Genomic DNA, 20,982 nt, shown 5'->3' on the forward strand with positions numbered 1-20,982 from the left:
AGTCCCAAAGATATGCTGATTAGGTTCATCTGAGATTTTAAATGATATAATATACAAAATAAATGTAAAACCCATGAATGTTTTTTGTATTGTTATTCGGTGGGAATGATATACCTGAATTGATGTTCAACATATTGCACATTACTCATTTAATTTCAATGGCAGTCAGTTTTTCTTTGTCGCTTTTACTTCAACCACATTCGCAATGAAACTAATTTTACGATCATATTTTCACCTATAATGATCTGATGGAGTGACACTTTTTGATGATTCATATTTTTTGGAAATACTTATTTGTGGCAGTGAGGGAAAAAAGCTAACTAAAATGTGCCTTGAACATACAAAACAACACCTTGTCCATTCATTGTACAGTTTATTTTCTTCTTTGAACATGTAGTATTATTGCTTTTTGTCCTCAATGATTATCCACAGTCCTATGACAGTCATGACTCGTTAGAACAAGGCAGCGTACTGAAGAAAGGCTAAAGTCTTTCTTTTATAACTAAAACCTCTGATTAGCTTCTGGCTTTAGTCATAAAACAACCCTCAGGTCCTGATGCTGACACCTCCAGCCCTGGTCCTCTCCAGTGAAGTCCACATATACCGACATCATCCAAATCTTTTTTTCGGAATAAAAGTGTTTATGCATAACTGCAGCAGCAGTTGATTGAGTGAGGCACTGCAATAAAAAAGGCACTTTGGTAAATGCTGAGATGCAAAGTAACACGATATGAAGATGTTGTAGATTACAGTTATGGTAATGAGAGGAGAAACTATTTTAACAGAAACAACACCAACAGACGATCTGCTCGGTCCAGAAGAGGAAGCAGGAAGTCCCTTAGGTTTGCGTTACCATGACATGGAGTGATGCATGTTAACCAGGTCAGGACACTTGGAGCCTGCTCTCAGTTCAGTTGTATACCTCCCTCCCTCCCTAGGTCACCACAACACAGGGAAGTCCGTTTTACTGAAGCCCGGGTCTCTGCGAATCTCCCAGTACAAGTTGTTGCTCACCCACGTGTCATTGTTAGACTTCCTGCCAAACACAACAAAAGGATTTTCCTAAGAACAAGTAGGTTGAATAACTTGTTCACACAGGATATTGCTAGCATTCGGCTGACGTAATGCCCGAAGCAAGAAACAACAACAAAACCTTGATGCACGCAGATAAGAAAGATCAACATACTTGAAAAAGCGTGGCTGGTGGCTCATGTTGTTTTCCTGCAGCACTTTCCTCCTCTCTCTCTGGAGCTGCTCTATCCTCTGCTTCTGCTCCTCGGCTCCTTCTGTGTTCCCCTCCTCCAACAGCCTGGACCAAGGACACAAAGACAGTGACTCAGGATAGAAGATAATATCACATTATATTTCGTTTAGCTCACGTTTTTATCTAAAGACATTTACAATAACTGCAGTAGGGCTGACACATGTATCAACATTTGATCGGGTCATATCGCAGGAAGCACAATATTTGTAAAAGGCTAAATGTGGTAAAATACCATTTTAAATGAAGTATTGGGGAGCTGCAGCAATGTCCTGTCCTATAAAGTATACTCTACTACAGAGTGAAGAAATCATATCTGTTTGGTACAGACTATCATAATTTCTTTTATGCACGTCATGCCCACCAAAATCTAAATAATCGCATTTAGTTATGTTTCCCAAATTGTGCAGCAAGATACAAACTCAGACAGAAACCTTAAAATACCTTAGCTTCCATTAAAGCCAAACTTTTTAAGAACCGAGACATTTTGTTACGTTTCTTGTGTGGCCATTGTGCAGTCGGACAGCAAACAGAAACATTTTGTTTGAGACTCTGGTTAGGTTAGTATTTTTTGCAGTCGACTTTCAGTTCCTATGTCAATATAGTTACTAAATGTCCTCACTTAACACTTGAAGGTGAAAAAGGCGTTTTCTGTACCAAACAGTTTAACTCTTCATAGGAAGAAAAGCAAACCGGTGTTACGGAGAATATTAACAATAGCACCTTTCTGCTCAAAACGTTTCTGGAACTATGGAACCAGAAGAACTCTAACATGTTTTCACATACAACAACATATTAGTAACCCTGCTGTTTACTGCCACACTTTGATGTTTAATGTAATCGATCCTACAGAAACTAAATTCAGCTCCAGGTTTATTTCCTGAAAAAAGTTCTCAGCATCTCGGGAAAGTCCCTTCAGTGGAAACACTCTAGAAAGCTCTGTCCCTGGTACGCCATGACAGCGTGACAGTCAGCCGGCCTTTTATCATTTACACCTTGGGTTTTCCAAAGTTTTTAGCTTCATGAGAAATGTGTGCTTGAGTACTTGAGTATATGTGTACTTAAGAGCAGTTCTTGAGTAAATGTGTTTAGTTACTTTCCATAACTGAGTAAATCATAGTATAAACACTGCAGATGGATAAAGATGGCAACCTCTGGTCCGGCCTGAAGCGTGTGTCTGTGGAGGGCAGCAGGAGTCTCAGGTTGGAGTCCAGCTCGTTTAACTCCACTGCAAACTGGGTGAAGCCGTAGTACTGGTCTTGCTCCACTGGCATGGGGTCTACACACAAACACAAATGTACAGTTAAACTAGGGCTGAACGATTAATTGATTTTAAATCGAAATCGCGATTTGAAATGATGCGATTATCAAATCGCAAAGCCTGCGATTTTTAAAAACTTTTTTTACATATATATATATATTTTTTTTTCTTGTGTGTCAGTCATCCACACCAATCAGAAGTCCTGTGCTCCACATGTACCAGCCATTGTTAACCAATCAGAAGTGGCCCATGATAGAAGGTGGTCCAAATGGCTTCCAATGGAGCTTTCCTAGATGGTTTGGTGAAACAAACCATCTGAGTCAGGTTAGTAATGCTCCATCACATGTTTCTATGACAGGGTGAATCTTAAACTGAAGCTTGACTTTAAAGCAACCCAACGGAAGTTTCATGTAAATGTAGTTCTTTCACTCGTAGCTCGGGCTGCGGGGTTGCTAGAGACGGGAGCATGTCGATGCGACCTTCCTAGTCGGAGATATGGCCGCATTTTACAATAAACTTCCGTTGGGTCGCTTAAAAACAAATATCGCAAATCGAATCGCGATGTTTGTCAGAAAAATCGCAATTCGATTTTTTTCCCAAAATCGTGCAGCCCTAAGTTAAACTCAGTTTTTTGTTCCTGTAGTGCCTTGATGTTAAAACGTTATATCTGACTTTCTTCGGGACCAATCACTCACTTGATCTCCAGATACACGTGGCAGAAGGCGGGTCTCCTTGAAAAACTGACTCGTGCCATTTTCCAAAGATGGAGTGAACTACTTTTCCATTTGAATCCGTAATCACGCCTTCTATCTCGTTAACTGTGGAGCTCCAAGATCTTGCCTGGATAAAGAAAAAGGAAATTGTTAGCATTTTTTTACATAAAGAAATATATTACATCAAATGAGAGCAGACATGTGACACCCATGTGATTAATACCGTAGGATTTATGTCATGGTTACAGAGGATTGGATCCATTCTGCCTCATTTTACATACTTCGATTGTGATTCCTATACAGCAGAGGGCGCCATTTGTTTGCCTTGATAGTGCTAATGGAGGAGCTATATTTGACTAGGCAGCACTGCTTTGAAGAACACTGCAGTAATCTTTTAGAGGAGCAGATATATGTGTGTGTGTTCAAAAGGAGGATTTAAGGTGCTTACAGCCACGCACCTGACACTGACACTTATGTGAATGTGACTCATACTAAGAGGGGAGAACCAACAGTAATAGTTTGTTAGGTACAATGAGGTACAGCATGTCCCTACAATGGAACTACACTGAACAGGAACAAGACACAAAAACCACTACCTTTCCTTTAAAAGCACATCAAAACTGTGATTTAAACATCTGTGTTTCCTAACCTTGACGAATGTGACTTTACACTGACAGGCGTCACTGTTGATATTTTTGATGGACATCTCTCCGTAATGTTCGATCCAGCGCTGGCCGCTCAGGATGTTATGGATGCAGGACGTGACTTTGTTCCATTCATAGTGGTCCCCAAACCTGGAGAAATCAAACACATACTGGACTTAATACAGTTTGTCTCATTTGCTGTACAGCGTATACTGCAACTAATTACAATGATGTTCATGTAAACACCTTTCAAACACGCAATGAGTTAAAGGTTCAAGGACTTACGCAGGTAGTGTGACATGTGTGGTCCCCATGGGAACAATTTCCATGGATTTGCCCCAGAATTTATTTTTCCATCGAACATCTAAAAGAAACGGGTCGTAAGAATTACAAGGTAAGTGCTAGTGACAATGAACATTGCCATATTGTCATAATCGAACACGGCAAAAGTCAACTGAATAGTTTGATTTTGAGTTTTAAGATAAGGTCACATTATAATCTGCACAGTAATTTCTTATACTGTATGGATATCATGCACATCAGGAGTGGAGAGTAACAGCAATCACCAAGGCAACGTGAGGAAAGAAAGTTGTCTGCTTTAAAAACTGCCCAAAAAACCATTGCATTTTCATATTATTTAACCCTTTATGTTACTAGGTCTTTTAACCAACTTCAGTCCTGACCATCTCTACCAAATATTCATTCGGTCTCAGAACTTCAACGTTTTCAAAGACAGTTTGTTTACATTATTTTAAAAGAAAATAGAAAAATAGAGAAATGTCTGTTTACTAAATGCTACGTGGATTTTCTTTCAGTCTTGGAAATGTCAATGATTAGCAACAACATTGATTTGTATGCTTTTTTATGTGCAGCAAACCAGAAAAATAATCATATGCAACAGGGAGAAAGTGGCTCAAGCTCGTGGAAAACATTACGGATTAAAGCCAGGGCTTAAAAATCCTGAATAATAATAGAATGCATGGTTTCATGCTGTAAGGTTGGAGGAATGTGGCTTAAGGGGTTTCAATGGGGATATGTCTTCCATAAGAGTCTGTATGTCAGCTACACACTTTATTACAGACATATCATAGGAGCTGAAGTTCCAAAAAAAACTCAACCCATGGTATGCCATATAAATTAAAAGGGCAAACAAAGTTAGAAATGTACACCCAAAAAATGTCCCTAGTGAAGCATATTGGTTAAACTTGACCACAACGCACAGCAGGTCTCGCTGAAAAGCAGAAAGGTGTGGTGGCAGTGTAATCTACGTATAAGCCCAGACAGAAATGAGATTTTCATTCCATAAAGGCTCTTTCCAGCTCACCTTGCCAAAAGGTGAAGTTCCTTGAATCAGAGTGACATGCTGACACAGGCGGGTGATGACTCACCTGGGAAACATAGAGGGTGAGATAAAAGAATATTATCAAACGCTCTACAACAGAAGTTGTTACATGAATCATTCAAAAACAAAAAGTGTGAGAAGTGAAACCTATAATGTTCTTTTCCCCAATGATAAACCATAGCTACATTTATTCAAAGAGATTACTTTAAAACACACAAGACCACCTAAGAGACAAATGGCAAGTCAGTGCAGGACGTCTCACTAAATCCAATCTAGTAGCAAACTATGTCAAGCAAAGAAGTCTTGGGAATTGTTTTGAACAGTAACAGGGAGAGGGCACAAGACCTCCATTTAATGTTGATTGCATTCAAACTACTGTATGTGAAATCAACTGAAAGTAGCCCATCATACAGTGAGTCATGTGTGTGTTTTAGACCCCGTGATCTCTTACCTGCTCAGCTATAAACCTGTAGTTTTTATCAGGTCTGTCACACTCGTATGTCTCTCCCAGGAGGGGGTTGAAGGGTTTACTTCCTGCTCGATGGTAGGTGGAGGCATATGCAGATATTGCAAATGTTGCAACATACACCTGCACAGAAAGTCAGTGGGGATGAAGTAAAGTTGTTACGCGTGTATTCAAAGTATTGGCATATTTGCTACATAAGGTTGTGAACATGACTGTGTGAACATGCATGAGTGTGAAACCACCAACTTTGTTTACATGGGACTATAGACATATACTGTAAGGACACTCACACACTGTGTTAGAGTCTGTGTTAATACATGATTTTAGTGAGAGGTATTTGTGCATGTAGAGTTAATAATTATTATTTGATGTATTATGTGCAGCACTTGATGTACATTTCACTACAAATGAGAGTCAAATACTATAGATAAAAAACCTTCTAATCAGACACAAGAAGATACAAATAATTAAAAGGCTTCTAGCTTGTAAGAATAAAATATTGATTAAAGCGAAAAGAAGCGCTCACAAAGCAGAAGTCGGACATTAGAGTAGTTTTAAAAAAGCTCTGGAGCTTTGAAACATATTTCTATATCTTGCTACATTGATGTTCATATTTGTTCCCACTTCCTTTCAATTATTGCATTTCCACCTTTAAGTAGAACATGTTTTAATATTGCAGGATGAATTTATCAAGTGACAAAACGGATCACTTGTTGTATGGCAAATACCTGTAATAAAAAAATGTAGTGCCAATCTTATAGTGGACCTATTTTTTGACATGCGTTATGTAATATGCATGTACATTAAACGCTTTAATGTAGGGATTGGTGAATGCTTAAATGGCTCTATCTAGCTCTTGCAGGTGTTTCTCTCCTCACCATGCGCTGGAAGGGGTCCTGGGTCTGGTTGGCGGTGTCCAGCAGCTCGCTGTACTCCAGCTCCTCACACAGCCTCTGCAGGGTGTTGAGCGGCTCGTTGAGCTGCACTGGCATGGCCACTTTGGAGAGGTCCTTCCCGATGTTGTTCTTCAGGATGTTCCACAGGCTCACGGTGCTGGTGGGGCTGGTAGACGGCAGCGCGGAGCGACGGCGAGCCAGGGTCACCACGCTGCTAACTACAGGGGAGAAAGGTGGAGATCATACTGGTTCGATCATTTAGATATAGTTATTAAAAACCAGTGAGACGGAGCATGTGAGAGTGAAATGGGAGAGACGTCGATGCTTGGTTGTGGTATTTTCTAAAACTAGTTGCGGTAAAATCTTTGATGTTCAGAACACATTTGATTGATGTGATTTATTTAAACCTTAAACTAATCAATATTCATCTGACACTGTGTTTGAACTGTGAGTTCTTGAGCACATTTAGATACAAAAAGTACATACATCAGTACCATAGCAGCCCACTAGATGCCGCTCTGAGGACCACCAGAGAAATGTGGGTGTATTAGGAGATACTCTAAAACTGTTGAATGGGTGTTCTTTTAATATTTTTGAGGAAGAAAATGGCTAAATTGAATTTTTGCAAAAAAACAACTATTCACACAAATGTGTTTTCAGTCCCCTTACAACATGACTCATAATACTGGCGTATCACTTCACAAACACATCTTGATAAAAGACCAATACAGTAGAGATAAAACAACCAGTCATTTCATTTCCATTAACCCCATTCTCTGTTTTCTATACCACATTCAAACCAATATTTCTATTTGCAACTGAACAATGCAATTACATTTAAGTTTTGTTACCTGAAGGCAAATGTTTCAGCAGTGAAAACCTAAAAACTAGCACCATCTGCAGCACTGAATTAATGATGCCTGTACACAGATGCTTTGTCACATACAGCATAAGGCAGCTTCGTAAACTACGTTTGTTAACACGTCTGCAGGATGGCAGTGGTCATGTTCAACACATTCCCTGAGGAAGTGAGCAAATTCTACGATTCCAGACATTCATAATTCATTTGATGCCAACACTCTTTGAGAAATAAACCTACAGAGGCTGAGTCACATAAGCTCTGCCTATCTTGGAAAGATTAAGGTCTTTTTGCACTCTCACTGTCTTTCCCTCTGTTAAGAGAGTTAACACACGGACAGATGCACGCCTTGTTACTGTATAATGTACCAGAGTTGTGTCTCTCACTGCCTCCCTCGTTGCTGTAGGTATCCATGGAGACGCTGTCACTGATATCACTGATGTACGAGTCATCGTCGGACACCTGGAGGTAGAAAATCAATGCAGAAGGTCAAAATGTGGTCATTTAAATAAGAAAGAAAACATGCACCCAGTGTAAAGTCTGTTTGTTGTGACTAACTGGTATTAGTGGTTCAAATACAAAAAGGTTGTGTTGAAACTTGTTGCTAATTTGAGCAGGTCTGAGGGTAATACAACACAGATTACACACTGCTAACCCTTAATTAGCCTTAAACTTGATTAATTTGATCAATAATGCCGAAACAAATAGTTAATCTTATCTATTAAAGTGGACAATCTTGATAAAGTGTAATTTATAAAAGAAAAAAATGCTATTTTCTGTTCCTATATTCTAAAACATTAATATAAACAAACAAAACAAGTCATGTACAGACATGGATGGACATTTTTCCCAGTTTTTGAATTTTTCTGGACGAAACAATAAGTCTTTTAATAAACCAATTAATTTGACTTGAAGCATAAAGGGTAACGTCGTAGCTAGTGTCTCACCTCATTCTCAGAGGAGGAAGAGGAGAGGAGGTACTCCTGAGCATCGAAGAACTCCGATATGGACTCTGGGATAGACCCTTTGCTCTCATTGGACACCTGGTGGACTAAGGAGTGGGAGCCTCCTGGACAATCCTGGTGAAAATAAGAAGTATGTTGAGAGAAGTTGTACCTGTAGTGATTGGTGTTGGCCATTTGGGGTGTAACTGTGAAAAAGCATGATTTGTAACCACACTCACTGAGGCAAAGCTGGTCTTCAGGCCGATGACCTGCGCCGGCTGTGGGGCCTGCAGGTCGATGGTGTGCCTCAGTCTGTCTCTCTCCGCTACCAGGGAACCAAAGGCCGATTTCAGTGTGGTGTGGACTACAGAGAAGAAAGAGCCAGGCAGAGGAACTGTTGGACAGTTGTCATGGAAACTATCCTACCATATAGACAAAAAAAAGCATGTTTTTCTATCTAATGTAAAAGCCTCTTCTGAGCAGACTCGCAGACGTCACAGCAGGCACTCACTGTTGCTGGCCAGCCTGCAGAAGTCCTCCTGAAGGCGGGACCCATCTGTAGGCGAGTCTGGGGATTCGGGACAGATCTCCGGTGCGTTTTCCTCCGTGGTGGAGAGATTGGGATTAGAGGCGTGGAGACGAGGGGATTGGGAGGAGATGCAGCTTGGGACCTGGTGGACAAAATCAGAGAAAAGGTGAATTGATGCAAACCATAATTTATCCACACTGTTGAATGATTTCAAAAAAGGTTTCTTAAAATCTGGAGATGTACCTGTAGTGTGGCTTTGGGTTCTTTGCCATTGTTTTTGGATCGCCATCTCCTTGGCCTCTTCTCTTTTTTGGGCATGTCATAATTAGATGCCTGTGGGACCAAAGGAAACTATTTATTTCAGTTTTGACCTAATCACACACAAATGTTTTGTCTTTCAGGCTTACATTACTTGATGCGTAAGATACTTATTTGACTTCTTACTCACTGGGAACATGAGTAATTTTCATGTTACACCCACAAAGTTCGCTAAAGCATATTTATTCAATATTATTGAAATAGCTTAAATAAAATGTAGATTCCGCGTTTTGAATCAAATACATTTGTGGTCAAATATCTCTAGTAGCTTTCTGTTCCGTATATTCTTACATGCACAGCCATGGCTCGGTAAATAGTATACAAACAAAGTGTGTCAGACCGAGCTGCTAAACGCTATTCCAGTTAGGATAGCGGGGGGACAAAATGATGTTTCAAGAGAAAGGCAGCGGCGAGGGACAGTAAATCCGGCACATGCTAACGTTCTGCCGCAGTGTTGATGGGAGGGGTGTATTGGTTTTGGATTTGAATTCAAATATCAATCTGTCTCCAGGATAGCGGACTCCACCTTTAAAACAAAGAACACCTCAACATGGTATGATGACTAACTTAATGTGTGTGCCTGGGCTTACTTGTAGTGCACTAATGGCGGGGGCGGAGTAAGTGCGGTGGAGGACCTCCATGCTCTTCAGCAGCAGATTGAGCTCCAGCAGGTACGATTCACATTCCTCCAAGTCTGAGGGAAGGAGAGGTTACTATTAGATGAAAGATTGTGGGCATGCATAAATACAAATAAACCATTTCAAACGATGTATTGAACTGAGACTTGTTGTAAAGGGTCATTTCTGTATATTTGAACAGGTTTTTGTGTTTAAGTGACAATTATTCTTGAAATGGGTTCAATACTAGCGAGAGCTAAACGTCAATGTGGAATGACCCCAAGTGATTACATCCCATAACGTCTCTTAAAAGTGTTTTTGCCAACGACAGGCTGATGGTGTTTGCGTGATCCAGTCGGTTTGTTATTGTGTCATGTGCCCTTTTGCCGGAAGACAATGGTGGGGATGTGAATGGGAGACGGAGAGAGGAGTGCCGGTGTTGTCAGAGTTTGTAGTGTTTGAGTACACAAAGCGTAGCCTAGTGTATTCTAAAAGAATTTCAGTGTCATGGCTGGATATTTAGGTGATTTTGACAATGTGGATGTTACGCAATATTTCATAAAGAGACATCCTTGACTTAGTGAGACACAATAAAAGGAGCCACCTGAGAATGTGTGAAGTAAGTGGGCAGAGAGAAAGCAAAACATAAACCAACCTTTGCAGCATTTGTTCATGTCTTCTGAGGAGTGGAGCCAAGAACTGACCTTAGCCTGGTGGACCGACGCCTGCTTAGTCAGAGTAGCCCTCTGTTTCAAAGAGACAGACGAGAGAGCACAAGGTATTTCCAGCATCACATAGCAACATCTGTACCGTGTGTGAAATCCAAGGGAGCAGTAATGTTTTCTAGAATTTGCACTTACTTTTCTGAGGGAATCACTGAGAGAGGGGGAGGAGGAGGCGTGGGGGTTGAAGAGGTGCCTCTCATGGGGGTACATGGCAATCTCGTTCTGCCGAAATACGCGGTGATGACGCATCTTTGACACCCACTCCTCAAAAAGCTCGGGAGACTTCACCTGGGTGCCATAAAGTCAAATTAGGAGCAATATCTTGAGTGTCTTTGAAAAGAGACGCAGCACGTAGGCGCCGAGACATTTGAGTATATCTCTGACTCATAATGAATTCAGCATAACTTTGATCGTTCTGGATTTACCTTTAAGTGATAGATGTTATTCTCCGTGTCCAGGTCGATGCACATGGCTTTCTTTTTGATCGACATGACCGAGAGGCCGACGTCAATGCAGCCGTGAAGCTTTCCCTTCTTCATCTGCAAACATAACAATGTGTTATCTTGTGTCTTTGTTTTGTGGAAATGCAAGAATATAGTCTTGGTGAGGATACTTACATCAGGTCCGCGCTTCGCATACTTCAAGATGCCTTTCTCCAACACGAAGTATCTCTAATTGGGAAACAAATCAAACATGTTTATTCAGAGTTTTCAGTTCTTGACTTATAGGTTTATTGAACTCTTAGGTTTTGGGTAACCTGTGTGCTTTTATTTTATCCCATGTTTTATTGTGTTTTTAGCACTTCTTAACACGTGGCTTGTGTAGTCATTTCTTATTTTATGATTCCTTTGATGTTTTAATGTTTTATCAAGCGCTTTATAAATAAATGTTACTTACTTACTTACTTACTCACAATAGTTAAAAACACTAATAAAAAAAGCTATGCAGACACTGTTGTGGACCTATAACCGTGAACAGCAGCAGTTAAAGAAGTGATCAGCAGTGACCACATACAACAGCTTACAAGCACACCTTGTTCTCTCGAGTTGTTACAGTTAACACTTGCACACTGATAAAGCACTTTGAGAGTACTTGAACATATTCTCTATTTAAGTGTCTTTTCAATCCAAGGCAGAACTTCCCAGGTATGCACGAACACACAGAAGAGGGGGAGGAAGATGAGTCAGGGTTACAGTATAATCGGCGGGGAATAAAAAGAATGGAAAGAAGGAAGAAGACATAATAATGGTGAAGAGGAGGAACTGTGGAAATAGCTGGAGGTATTTAAAGAAAGCAGGTCAGAACTTAGACATTTAGGCAGGACTGACTAAATGTCTGCTTCAATCATAGGTATCATCTTTAAAAAGCGTAATTGCTGAATTTCCTTATGTAAAAAAAAACACAGCTACAAACAATGAATACACTAAAGAATCTAAATCAAAAGAAGTCTGCTGTATCCAGAAAACCATTTGCCTAACCCTAAACCCACATCTCTGACAATCTCACAGCTGTGGCTCACTATCTGACACCCTTTGCATCGAAAATAGCTCTTTGGTTGAACAAAAGGCAGCGGGGGCGTTGTATAATAAGACGTGTTACAATGCAATCACTGACTCGGGCTTCCACAGGGTTGCCGAGGGGCTCACCTTATGCCACCCCTTCATGGGCCACTTCCTCCTCTTGAGCAGGAAGCCCTCCTGTCTGTCGGGCTCCTGCATGCTGGCAGGAACCCCCCGGAGCCCCTCCACGATCTCCCAGCTGTCCTGGAGGGAGTCACAGGAGCAATACCGTATGAGTTACACAGGCATTTCCTCTTACAGAAGAGAGGTGTAACACAGTCTCAACATGTAAACAATCCTCACAGATAACGTTTAGGTTTAATCATGTTGTGACTGCATTACAGGTTAGTGTAAATACAGTGTTATTGCACTTAACGCATGTGTTTATTGGCATTCATCGGATTATTTTAATGTGTGTTCACTGAAAACAACAATTAATAATGGCTACATTTCGACTGCTTTATATTGACAACTAGATCTGCAAGAATTAGCCAATCAAAAGTAATCATTTCATATTTTGATAACTGTAATATATCATTCAAAATGGCAGAACATTTGTTTTAGCCTCTTAAATATAGATTGTCTGCTTTATATCATATTAAAGTGTAAAAACAATATATCCCCTTTGACGATGTCTGTTTTTCATTTTCTGACAAAACGATAATTCAGGTAGAAAATGGTGATTAAAGATGGTTTAGAAGCAGACCTATAGAGAACAGACACACTTTAAAACACACATAAGAAGTGTTAATATTTGACCTGCTTCGGTATTAGCTGAGAATAGAAATCAAATGCCGAAGAGCTTTTTGTAATCACAGCGAAAACTCATATTCTCTACAGTAAAGTAGCACACAGGCATACCTGGTTACTGTCGTGCTTAGAGGAGCCGCTGCTGTCACTGTGAGTGGGCGACGACGACGTCATCTTTCTGGGACTGAACCGCTTTCTGCCCACCGTTGTTTTGTTTCTGTGGAAACCGCAGCAGCAGAGATCACAGCAGAGCCGCCAGGAGCATCACTCTGACCTTTGAAGGCCAACGAAACAGTCAGCACTGCGGAGAAAGGTGGGAAACAAACTGATGTCAGAGCAGCGCTAAGGTAGCAGCGTGCAGGACGACACAGATCCAAACAGAGAGGAATCACTTACTCAATGAGTGTCTGACTAACTGTGAACAGCCTTATTGAGGATATAGAAATCCCCTAAATCCAAAATAACTTGGTTTTAAGGAACAAGAAATATCCAAAATAAAAAAAACACATGAGAGGCTGATAATTCTTTATCATGAGCTGTGACGCACTCGTAGATCAGGGTTCAACGTGCACCTTGTGTTCTCAATGATGTCTGCCTTTTTGTGGACTCTGATACGTTTTGAGTACACACATAACTCACATATATGTTTACAGTCAGCATTCATCACTGTGCCATACAAGTGCGCTGATCAAAGGCCTTCGTGTAAAAAAAAGCACGTGATCATCAGGAAAATAGCAATACATTCCCCATGGAGTAGGGGATGCACCACTCTGAATTTGTCAGCCTCAATACCTTTCGCCTCGTACTTTTAAGGCGTAAGGTAACATCAGTTAGAGTTGGGCGATATGGCGGTACACAGTATACCGCAATGGTAGATTTCTGTCCATCGGAAGAGATTCAGCGATACTCAAAAATGAGTAAAACATGCAACATTTGATATTGTTTTAGTATTACAAAGAATTCAGGCTGGATTTGTTTTGCTCCAACTGGTCACAAGTAACTCTTCAGAACATTTCTAACCCAAATAAAAGATTATTTTAACATCTTGATTTAACGTTCATTTCCGAATTGTTAAAACAATTTGAAACAATAGGAAACAGATCGGTACAAAGACAGATGTACTGAATTATTACCTATTAAAATAATGGTTTCCAATACAATGTCGGCCATTTGTCACCGATTCCTAATCCAGCGATAATAATAATAATAATAATAATCCTTATATTTATTATAGCGCTTTATCAAAGACTCTCAAAGCGCTTTACAAATACACATACAGATCATACATGTAATGGTCGTCTACTGTGGACAATACCCACAGGAGCATATCCGGGTGAAGTGTCTTGCCCAAGGACACAACGGCCTGACGCAGTGGGGCGGGAGCGGGTTTCGAACTGGAGTTCCCCAACACCCCCCTTGATCTGATGATCAAACGCACAGACCACTGCGCCACCCGTCCCACGATATGATCAGTATATCAGTATCTCTAAGTAGAGTGTGCAGAGCATCCTACAAGTGAGATTATCATTGAAATAAACAAAAGGGTTATAAGTCCAGACAGGCTACTTGTGTCGCTGTGCCAGACAAAACTACCACGTTAAGATGTCTAACACAAAGCGTTATCCTCGCAGCTTCACCCTTGGCTAGTCTCACATGGAACTTCCTCCTCCTTCTGTATCAGCTTTGTGGAGTTGATTGTGAATTTGAATGTTTCTTTCATGTGTGTTGATCACATGCTGTGTTTGAAGCTCTGCCTTGAGGTTTCGTGAGGTCATGGATGGTGTATGTTAAAGCTACTTCTAATTTATCTTTATGACAACATCATAATTCAAAACCACCTGCGATGAAAACACATTCCCAATTTGCTTTGCACATATAAAGAGTTTTGCATTGTGCCTCTACATATAACAGATAGTACGCGCTGTGCATGTTAATGGTTGCGTGGGATAAGCAGGGAACGCCGTCTTCTCACTCGAGTGTAACATTCATTCTTCTCCTCGCCACAAAGGACATGCCCCAACCTGGGTGTGTGTTTTATTGCCACTCCCTTTTTATGAGTATACTGTCAAAACCTAGCCTCGGGCGTGTTTATCAACATGTGAACAGGGCACGTCACGGTCTGTTTGCTTTGTGTGTAGACGCACGCACATTTGTGTAAACTCTTGGATTTTCTCAAGTGTGCAGCATGCTCTGCAAACGGTCTAGTGGTTTGTGTGCGTGTGTGCGTGTGTGTGTTCAGTAGTTCCCCAAGGCCCCGCTCACAGTCAGTAGGCCTACCATGCCCAGGACGTGAGTCATCAACAGGAAAGAATGTGCTCCGTGCTTCGATACCCCCGACACACCATAACACACAGCTAGCTACGGTCAACACTGGGCTAAAAGCAGCTTGAAACACACGGACGGCCCACTTTCTTCACAGCTCCGGAGCACAGACTAAAAGTACAGACAGCATATTTTGAGACGGCTTGAATTGATAAACTTGGAGGGCTCGGATTAGCTCATCAAGTTGTTGGGTTCACACTTTTCAGGCTGTGACATGTCTGGCGTCTCCAGCTGCCACTGAAACATTATCTCAAATCAAGTTCAGGAATTTGCACTGAACACAATTTATCTAGGCTTTCAACAACAAACGGTGCATCTATACATAAAACATGATGTATGGGGGTGTGTAGGAGCTCAGGGCATGGGTGGTACATTTCCAGCTTTGACTGCATTTGAAGAATACAACTAGATGATTACCTTTGCATAACACGCTGTCCTATTCCTCAGCCGTTTCACTTTTACACAACTCAGCAGAAAAGTTTGCAGAAACACACTTCCCTTTGAGCAAAAGCCTCCACTGCGTCTGTGCACATATTTCGATTTGAAGTGTCACTACCTCTCGACACTTCCTCACTTCAAAAGCTTCCATGAAAGCTGTGTATTAGTCTATCTGCTACAGATGAACTGTACAATGTGTGAGTGAAGCTGGGCCATGTCAGTCCCTGAACATCCTACCGAGTGCCCTACTTACCTCCAGTGAGCATTGTACACCGCCGAGACACCTGCGCTGTAAGACTAGAAGTGCTTGCCTTTAGTCTTACGTAATGGTAGTCAATCATTAATAGCACAACACCTTGTAAATGATCTGTTAAGATGAAAAAGGGGTCATTCTCACGGCAAGGGCCAATGCCACGGAGTCACAAGCTCCAATAAGGGAATACAAGGTTTAAAAGGTGATGGTTTTTGTGTTTTCTTTCTTTTAACACGTGTCAGCATTCATGGGATCAGCTGATGGGAGAAAGGAAGTGATTAGCCGATTCAAATGAGTAAGGTTGTCAGGATGTATGAAAGTCTGACAACAGAGAGACGCCATAAGGTCACGTGTCGGTCCAACAACAAACCTGTAGAAAGCCGATTAACCTTTTAATGAAATACTGTACAGTAGAAAACGTGTTATTCTTCTGAATCCCAGTAACCGACAAACTGTCAACCACACTAACCACTGTTGCTTCCTGAAAGCTTTCACATGCCAAACTTTGTCCACAAGAGTGCGTGCACTTCAGGAATGCTGCTATTAAAAGGCATTGTTCAAATAAACTCAAACAATGTCCAGCAAGTCATGAAGTAGGCCTGCATCATAGCTACAGGCGACACGTAATGTGTGGTTACAGAAAGCCCTGAGGCTTTCATACAGCAGAGCCTCATCTGTTGTTTCCACGACAGGTTCTGAAGACAAGTGACGCCTGAGGAATCGTCAGGTTGGAGTCTCCAGTCCTGGCATCACAAACACACAGACATTGACTTAGCAGCCAATCCATCTGCTTTTCCCCGTTCACATTCTCCCAACAGCAGGACTGCCATTAACCTGACAGTGCACATAGTTGTATATCCTCTCCATTGCGGGCGGCAAACAGGTCCTCACAGATGGACCATATGTGACTTTACCTCCAATAAAGCGTCTTCCGGTAAAGCTGTGCTTGATCCGCTGATTATCAAACTGAGAGCCGGCTTAAAATAGTCTCACATCTGGCAATATTACCCAGCTACTTCTTAACACACCCCAAATGCTAAGCAATGGATGTTGTGCATCATATGGTTTTGCATTAGATGTTGGCAGTCTGCTTATCTGACCTGTGACAATAGCCTTAACATAATGTTTCCTCTGACGTAACATGATGCGTGCGTTTTCTGTATTCAGGCAGAGAATAACTCATTTGGGCGGCAGCGAGTGATCAAAGAGGTTCAAATCAGCCTCAACATGCCATTCAGCAGCCAGATATTTCCATGTGCGGAGACAGAAAGAGAACAAGCATTCTCATTTATTCTTGACCAATGTATTTTTGCAAAGCTGCATCCCAAAAGACGTCTCTTCTTGGTCTATTTCCTGCTGAGACAACAGACACTTTGTGTTACTGCTCAATCACAGGGTTGCTATGGATACTAAAAAACACAAGGCAAGAATATATTCAGTTTGTTTGTTGTTTCGGGAAAATCTGAGGGCATAAAACATGGGGCTATTTATAGAAGCTTTGCCGTTACCAGCAGGAACACGATTTCACACGAGTGTCAGCTGGAAGTAGGACACAGCATCCTATAACCTTATAAAAGCATGAGTTCACAGGCGCGCTATTCTCTGAGTGGCCACTTGGTGCGATAGTCAAAGCGGGAATGCTGTGGATTGACCAGCTTTTAAGTGGGTGTTGTGCAAAAGAGAGTGACATAGAGATAACTCAGTGAGTCACGACAGCCATGCTGGATGTTCACGCCCAGAAATGTTGCAGCAGGAATAAACATTTTGGGCTGGACTGCAATCAGCTGACTGAAAGACTTCATTGATCCATGTGTTGCAATCCTCTGTTGGATCCAGATCACCAAGTTCAGAGGGGAAAGCCTGGAACAGCGCCCCCTAAAGACACACAGGATTCATGGCAGATACAACACAAGGGTCTTTAACCCAGATTGTGGGTTTGCAATGCAGCCTTTTAATACTTCTACTCTTCCTAGGGCTGCAACTTGTGTGCATCTTCATTTCAAAACAAATCTGGAGTTCATTTTCTGGATTATTGGGTAAGGATCACTTGGTCTTTAAAGTGTCAGTCATATCAGAAATTCCCAAAGCCCTTTCTGACAACCTCAGTGTCTCATCTTTCCAACAATCCAAAACACAATTGTATTCAGTTGAATATGGTATGAACTTTTTGATTAGTCAACTAATAGTTTCGTCTGCTAGATTAGAGGAATAACTCGTTCATATAAAAGGCTTTTGATGAGTATAGACATTTTATTTAAAGCCATTTTGGTATTCTCTCTCATTTTTGTCTGTAATGTAGAAATCTACAGCATATATCAATATCTGTCTACACATCTATATATATCTTTATTTATACCATTTGTTGAACCAGCCTCCTCTCAGTTTAGATAACACTTCAGGGCTTTATAGATTTCTTTAACACTAGCTTGGGTCCTGTGCTGGCAATGTGTGCCAACAGGCAGTCAATGAATGGCAGTAGATAGCGATGCCATCTCCACTCATGCATACAATGATCCTGTTTGGACTAAGAGGTGTAAGGCCAAGTATTGATATACAGTATGATAACAACAAAGCCCTTAAGCGTCACAAAAGCCTAAAGTGAAACCCCTGAACGGCTAATGCCGATTATTTTATTCATTATTGGAGAGGGATACAACAGACAATTATTTATTATCATTTAAAAAAATCATTGTCCATTACAAATGACCAGAGTTCTAAAATGAAATCTTCAAATATCTTGTATTTTCTTACATTACTATGAATTAACTAGAACATGGGTGCCCTGTTAAGCTTTTGTCAATCGACAAATGGAAAATCGAGTAATCATTTCAGCTCTATCAGTGAGTGTGGCCTGCAGGTACACATACTGTACTCTGTACTGTAGTTCAAGCACAGGATATTGTATACTGTCCTATATAAAACACTTAGCATTGCTATAATATGAATGAATGAACATGTCAATGAATATCTCTTAAAATCCTAACAGCATAGCAAAACAACAGCCCTAATAGGCTACAATGTCAATATTTACCATTAACACAGTAAATAAAAGCAGTAACAATAGTGTGCTTGTGCTGGGGGGATGTCAGCACTGTAACCGATGCAGATTGGTTAAATTAAAAAGTCATTAATGGGGATACACTCCACGGGGAGAAACCACAGGTGTCCCGTGCTGCTCAGTTCCTGTTGCCAACAGCCAACACAGCAATTCAAAGTTGTCAGCCCAGACAAAATATACTATATATCCCATGTGGTCGTGAACCCCTGCGCTCACACACAGCCTCAATGAAACCCAACCGGCACATCAAACAGGAGATACACGGACGCTTTAACGCACCAATTTAGCTCCAAATGTCACGAGGAAGTCCATTAATAATTCTATCGAGAGCGATATTTGACAACTAAAGCCACGACAGGAGTCAACTCTCCCGCTCACTATAAACGGAAGCTATACATTAAGGGGAGAAACACAGACATGGTTCCACGCGAGTTATGAGTATTATTTAAAGAATATACTTACGGTTCTGTGGCGAAAGCTAAAGCATCCTATCCTGATAGTAGAGACATACCGTACCTGGCTTTGGGCTACTGCTCCTCGTTACAATGCCGGAGCTATGTGGAGGAGGAGGGCTCTGCTATGTGGGCAGGAGTGACTGACGTTCCTCTGAGCCAATCACAATCCAGGAAAGACACCCGGGGGCGGGTTTAAAGAATGCGCGGACACTTTTTTGAACGTACCATAGAGTGACGTAGGCAGATATGTCAAAGACAGGAAAATACAATCGAGGTGAAAGTTTGGTGATAAACAATGATGTGGCAGGTAAGCTCCAGCTGTTCACGTGAATTCATGACAATACACGAGTTAATGAGTGTGTTTATGTGCTTTATGTTCGTTACCCCCATTCATAGACGGTTTGGTTTCGGTCATTTTGGCATCAATTACAAGCTTGCTTTATATTTCACTGTGCCTTGAAGTCGAAAAAACAGGCTGTTAGATTAAAAGATATGAGGCCCATTTCCCCCCGTGCCCTTCATCTTTGACCCCAGCATACAACTACATAGTTCAGTCAGGTTTAAAGAGACGTCAGAACATGTGTGTAGGTTAGAAAAACTGGCTAAAGATGCCTTTCTTCTTCAATAACGAAAGTGTAGCTTAAAAAGTAAATAATATAAACACAACTTTCTAAAAACGCTTAATCCTTATTCACAATCAAACAAATGTAAAGACTAATCACTAATACAAAATTGAGAGTAACATGATAATTTGAGTGAGAATGAGAAGTTTCTGTTTACAAAGCTGAGATACAACAATACAATCCATGAAGTGTTAATCTTTTCCCATTCAAATCCTTTCCAGATGCTATTTGATTAACGATAATGTAATCGTTGATTGTTTGTTGATTCAACAAGGTTGTCAAAAGAGATGGTCAGCTGTATTCTAATGAAATGTTAATTAAGTGACAACTCTGAAAATAAAAGTCCACTTCGTAGCTTCGGAGGTCAAATAAGTCATACTCCATCATGTAACAACCAATACAAATGACATTATTATTACCCTTTATTTTTGGAAAGGCCATAGAACAAGCTTCCTTTGTCAAGACACCCTCATTATAATACAATATAGTCAAACAGTTTTACAGTTAAGACAATGGAAGTTATAATATGCATTGCGAAATGTTTACAAAAAACAGGGCAAGGACATCTAGATAAGGTACAAGATCAACTCAAAGAAAACATTCACAATGCTCAATGTCAATCAAAGGGGGTTTAAATTGATTGAAAGGGATTAGCTTGACTAAGCCTATTAAAAAGCCAGTTTCCCAATCCCAGTATTAATGTAGATAAAAAGTTGTTGTTCTTTCTCACTACCATAAATTACCACCCTACAACAATAAACAATAATGCGTTGTAAAGCCATCCTAAGATATTTCACGATTATATTCAGTATTAATCATCAAAGAATAAGGAAGAAATGGATATTAAAATGATCATTAAATAGCTTTTTATGTCTGAACAACGCTCCAAAACCTAAATATATTCAGTTTGTTATGACTTATCGACGTATGACTATTATGACTGAGACAA

The 20,982-nt window shown here is 40.8% G+C and overlaps 1 protein-coding gene across 1 annotated transcript; it reads right to left on the minus strand.

Annotated features, from left to right (window-relative positions):
• Nucleotides 1–356: 356 nt before the first annotated feature.
• On the minus strand, nt 357–19,547 carry LOC117562865 (oxysterol-binding protein-related protein 3-like). Its single transcript, XM_034240799.1, has 22 exons — nt 19,418–19,547; nt 12,996–13,185; nt 12,222–12,338; nt 11,193–11,246; nt 11,001–11,114; nt 10,711–10,863; nt 10,506–10,596; nt 9,824–9,927; nt 9,159–9,248; nt 8,898–9,057; nt 8,626–8,750; nt 8,390–8,521; nt 7,811–7,904; nt 6,566–6,801; nt 5,673–5,810; nt 5,204–5,267; nt 4,165–4,243; nt 3,885–4,029; nt 3,218–3,362; nt 2,414–2,540; nt 1,187–1,309; nt 357–1,036 (listed from the first exon to the last, which is right to left on the minus strand). Exons 2-22 carry the CDS (start codon nt 13,056–13,058, stop codon nt 940–942), a joined length of 2,451 nt encoding a protein of 816 aa, XP_034096690.1. The 5' UTR covers nt 13,059–13,185; nt 19,418–19,547; the 3' UTR covers nt 357–939.
• Nucleotides 19,548–20,982: the final 1,435 nt, after the last annotated feature.

This window comes from Gymnodraco acuticeps, unplaced genomic scaffold (assembly GCF_902827175.1).
Source record: "Gymnodraco acuticeps unplaced genomic scaffold, fGymAcu1.1, whole genome shotgun sequence".
In the NCBI taxonomy this organism is placed as follows: Eukaryota; Metazoa; Chordata; class Actinopteri; order Perciformes; family Bathydraconidae; genus Gymnodraco; species Gymnodraco acuticeps.

Coding starts and splice junctions, on each gene's coding strand:
- LOC117562865 (XM_034240799.1), bottom strand. CDS start 13,058: ATGACGTCGTCGTCGCCCACTCACAGTGACAGCAGCGGCTCCTCTAAG. Junction 10,864..11,000: donor ATAACATCTATCACTTAAAG/GTAAATCCAGAA, acceptor TATGGCACCCAG/GTGAAGTCTCCCGAGCTTTT. Junction 8,751..8,897: donor CTGCAGGCTGGCCAGCAACA/GTGAGTGCCTGC, acceptor TCTTCTCTGTAG/TCCACACCACACTGAAATCG.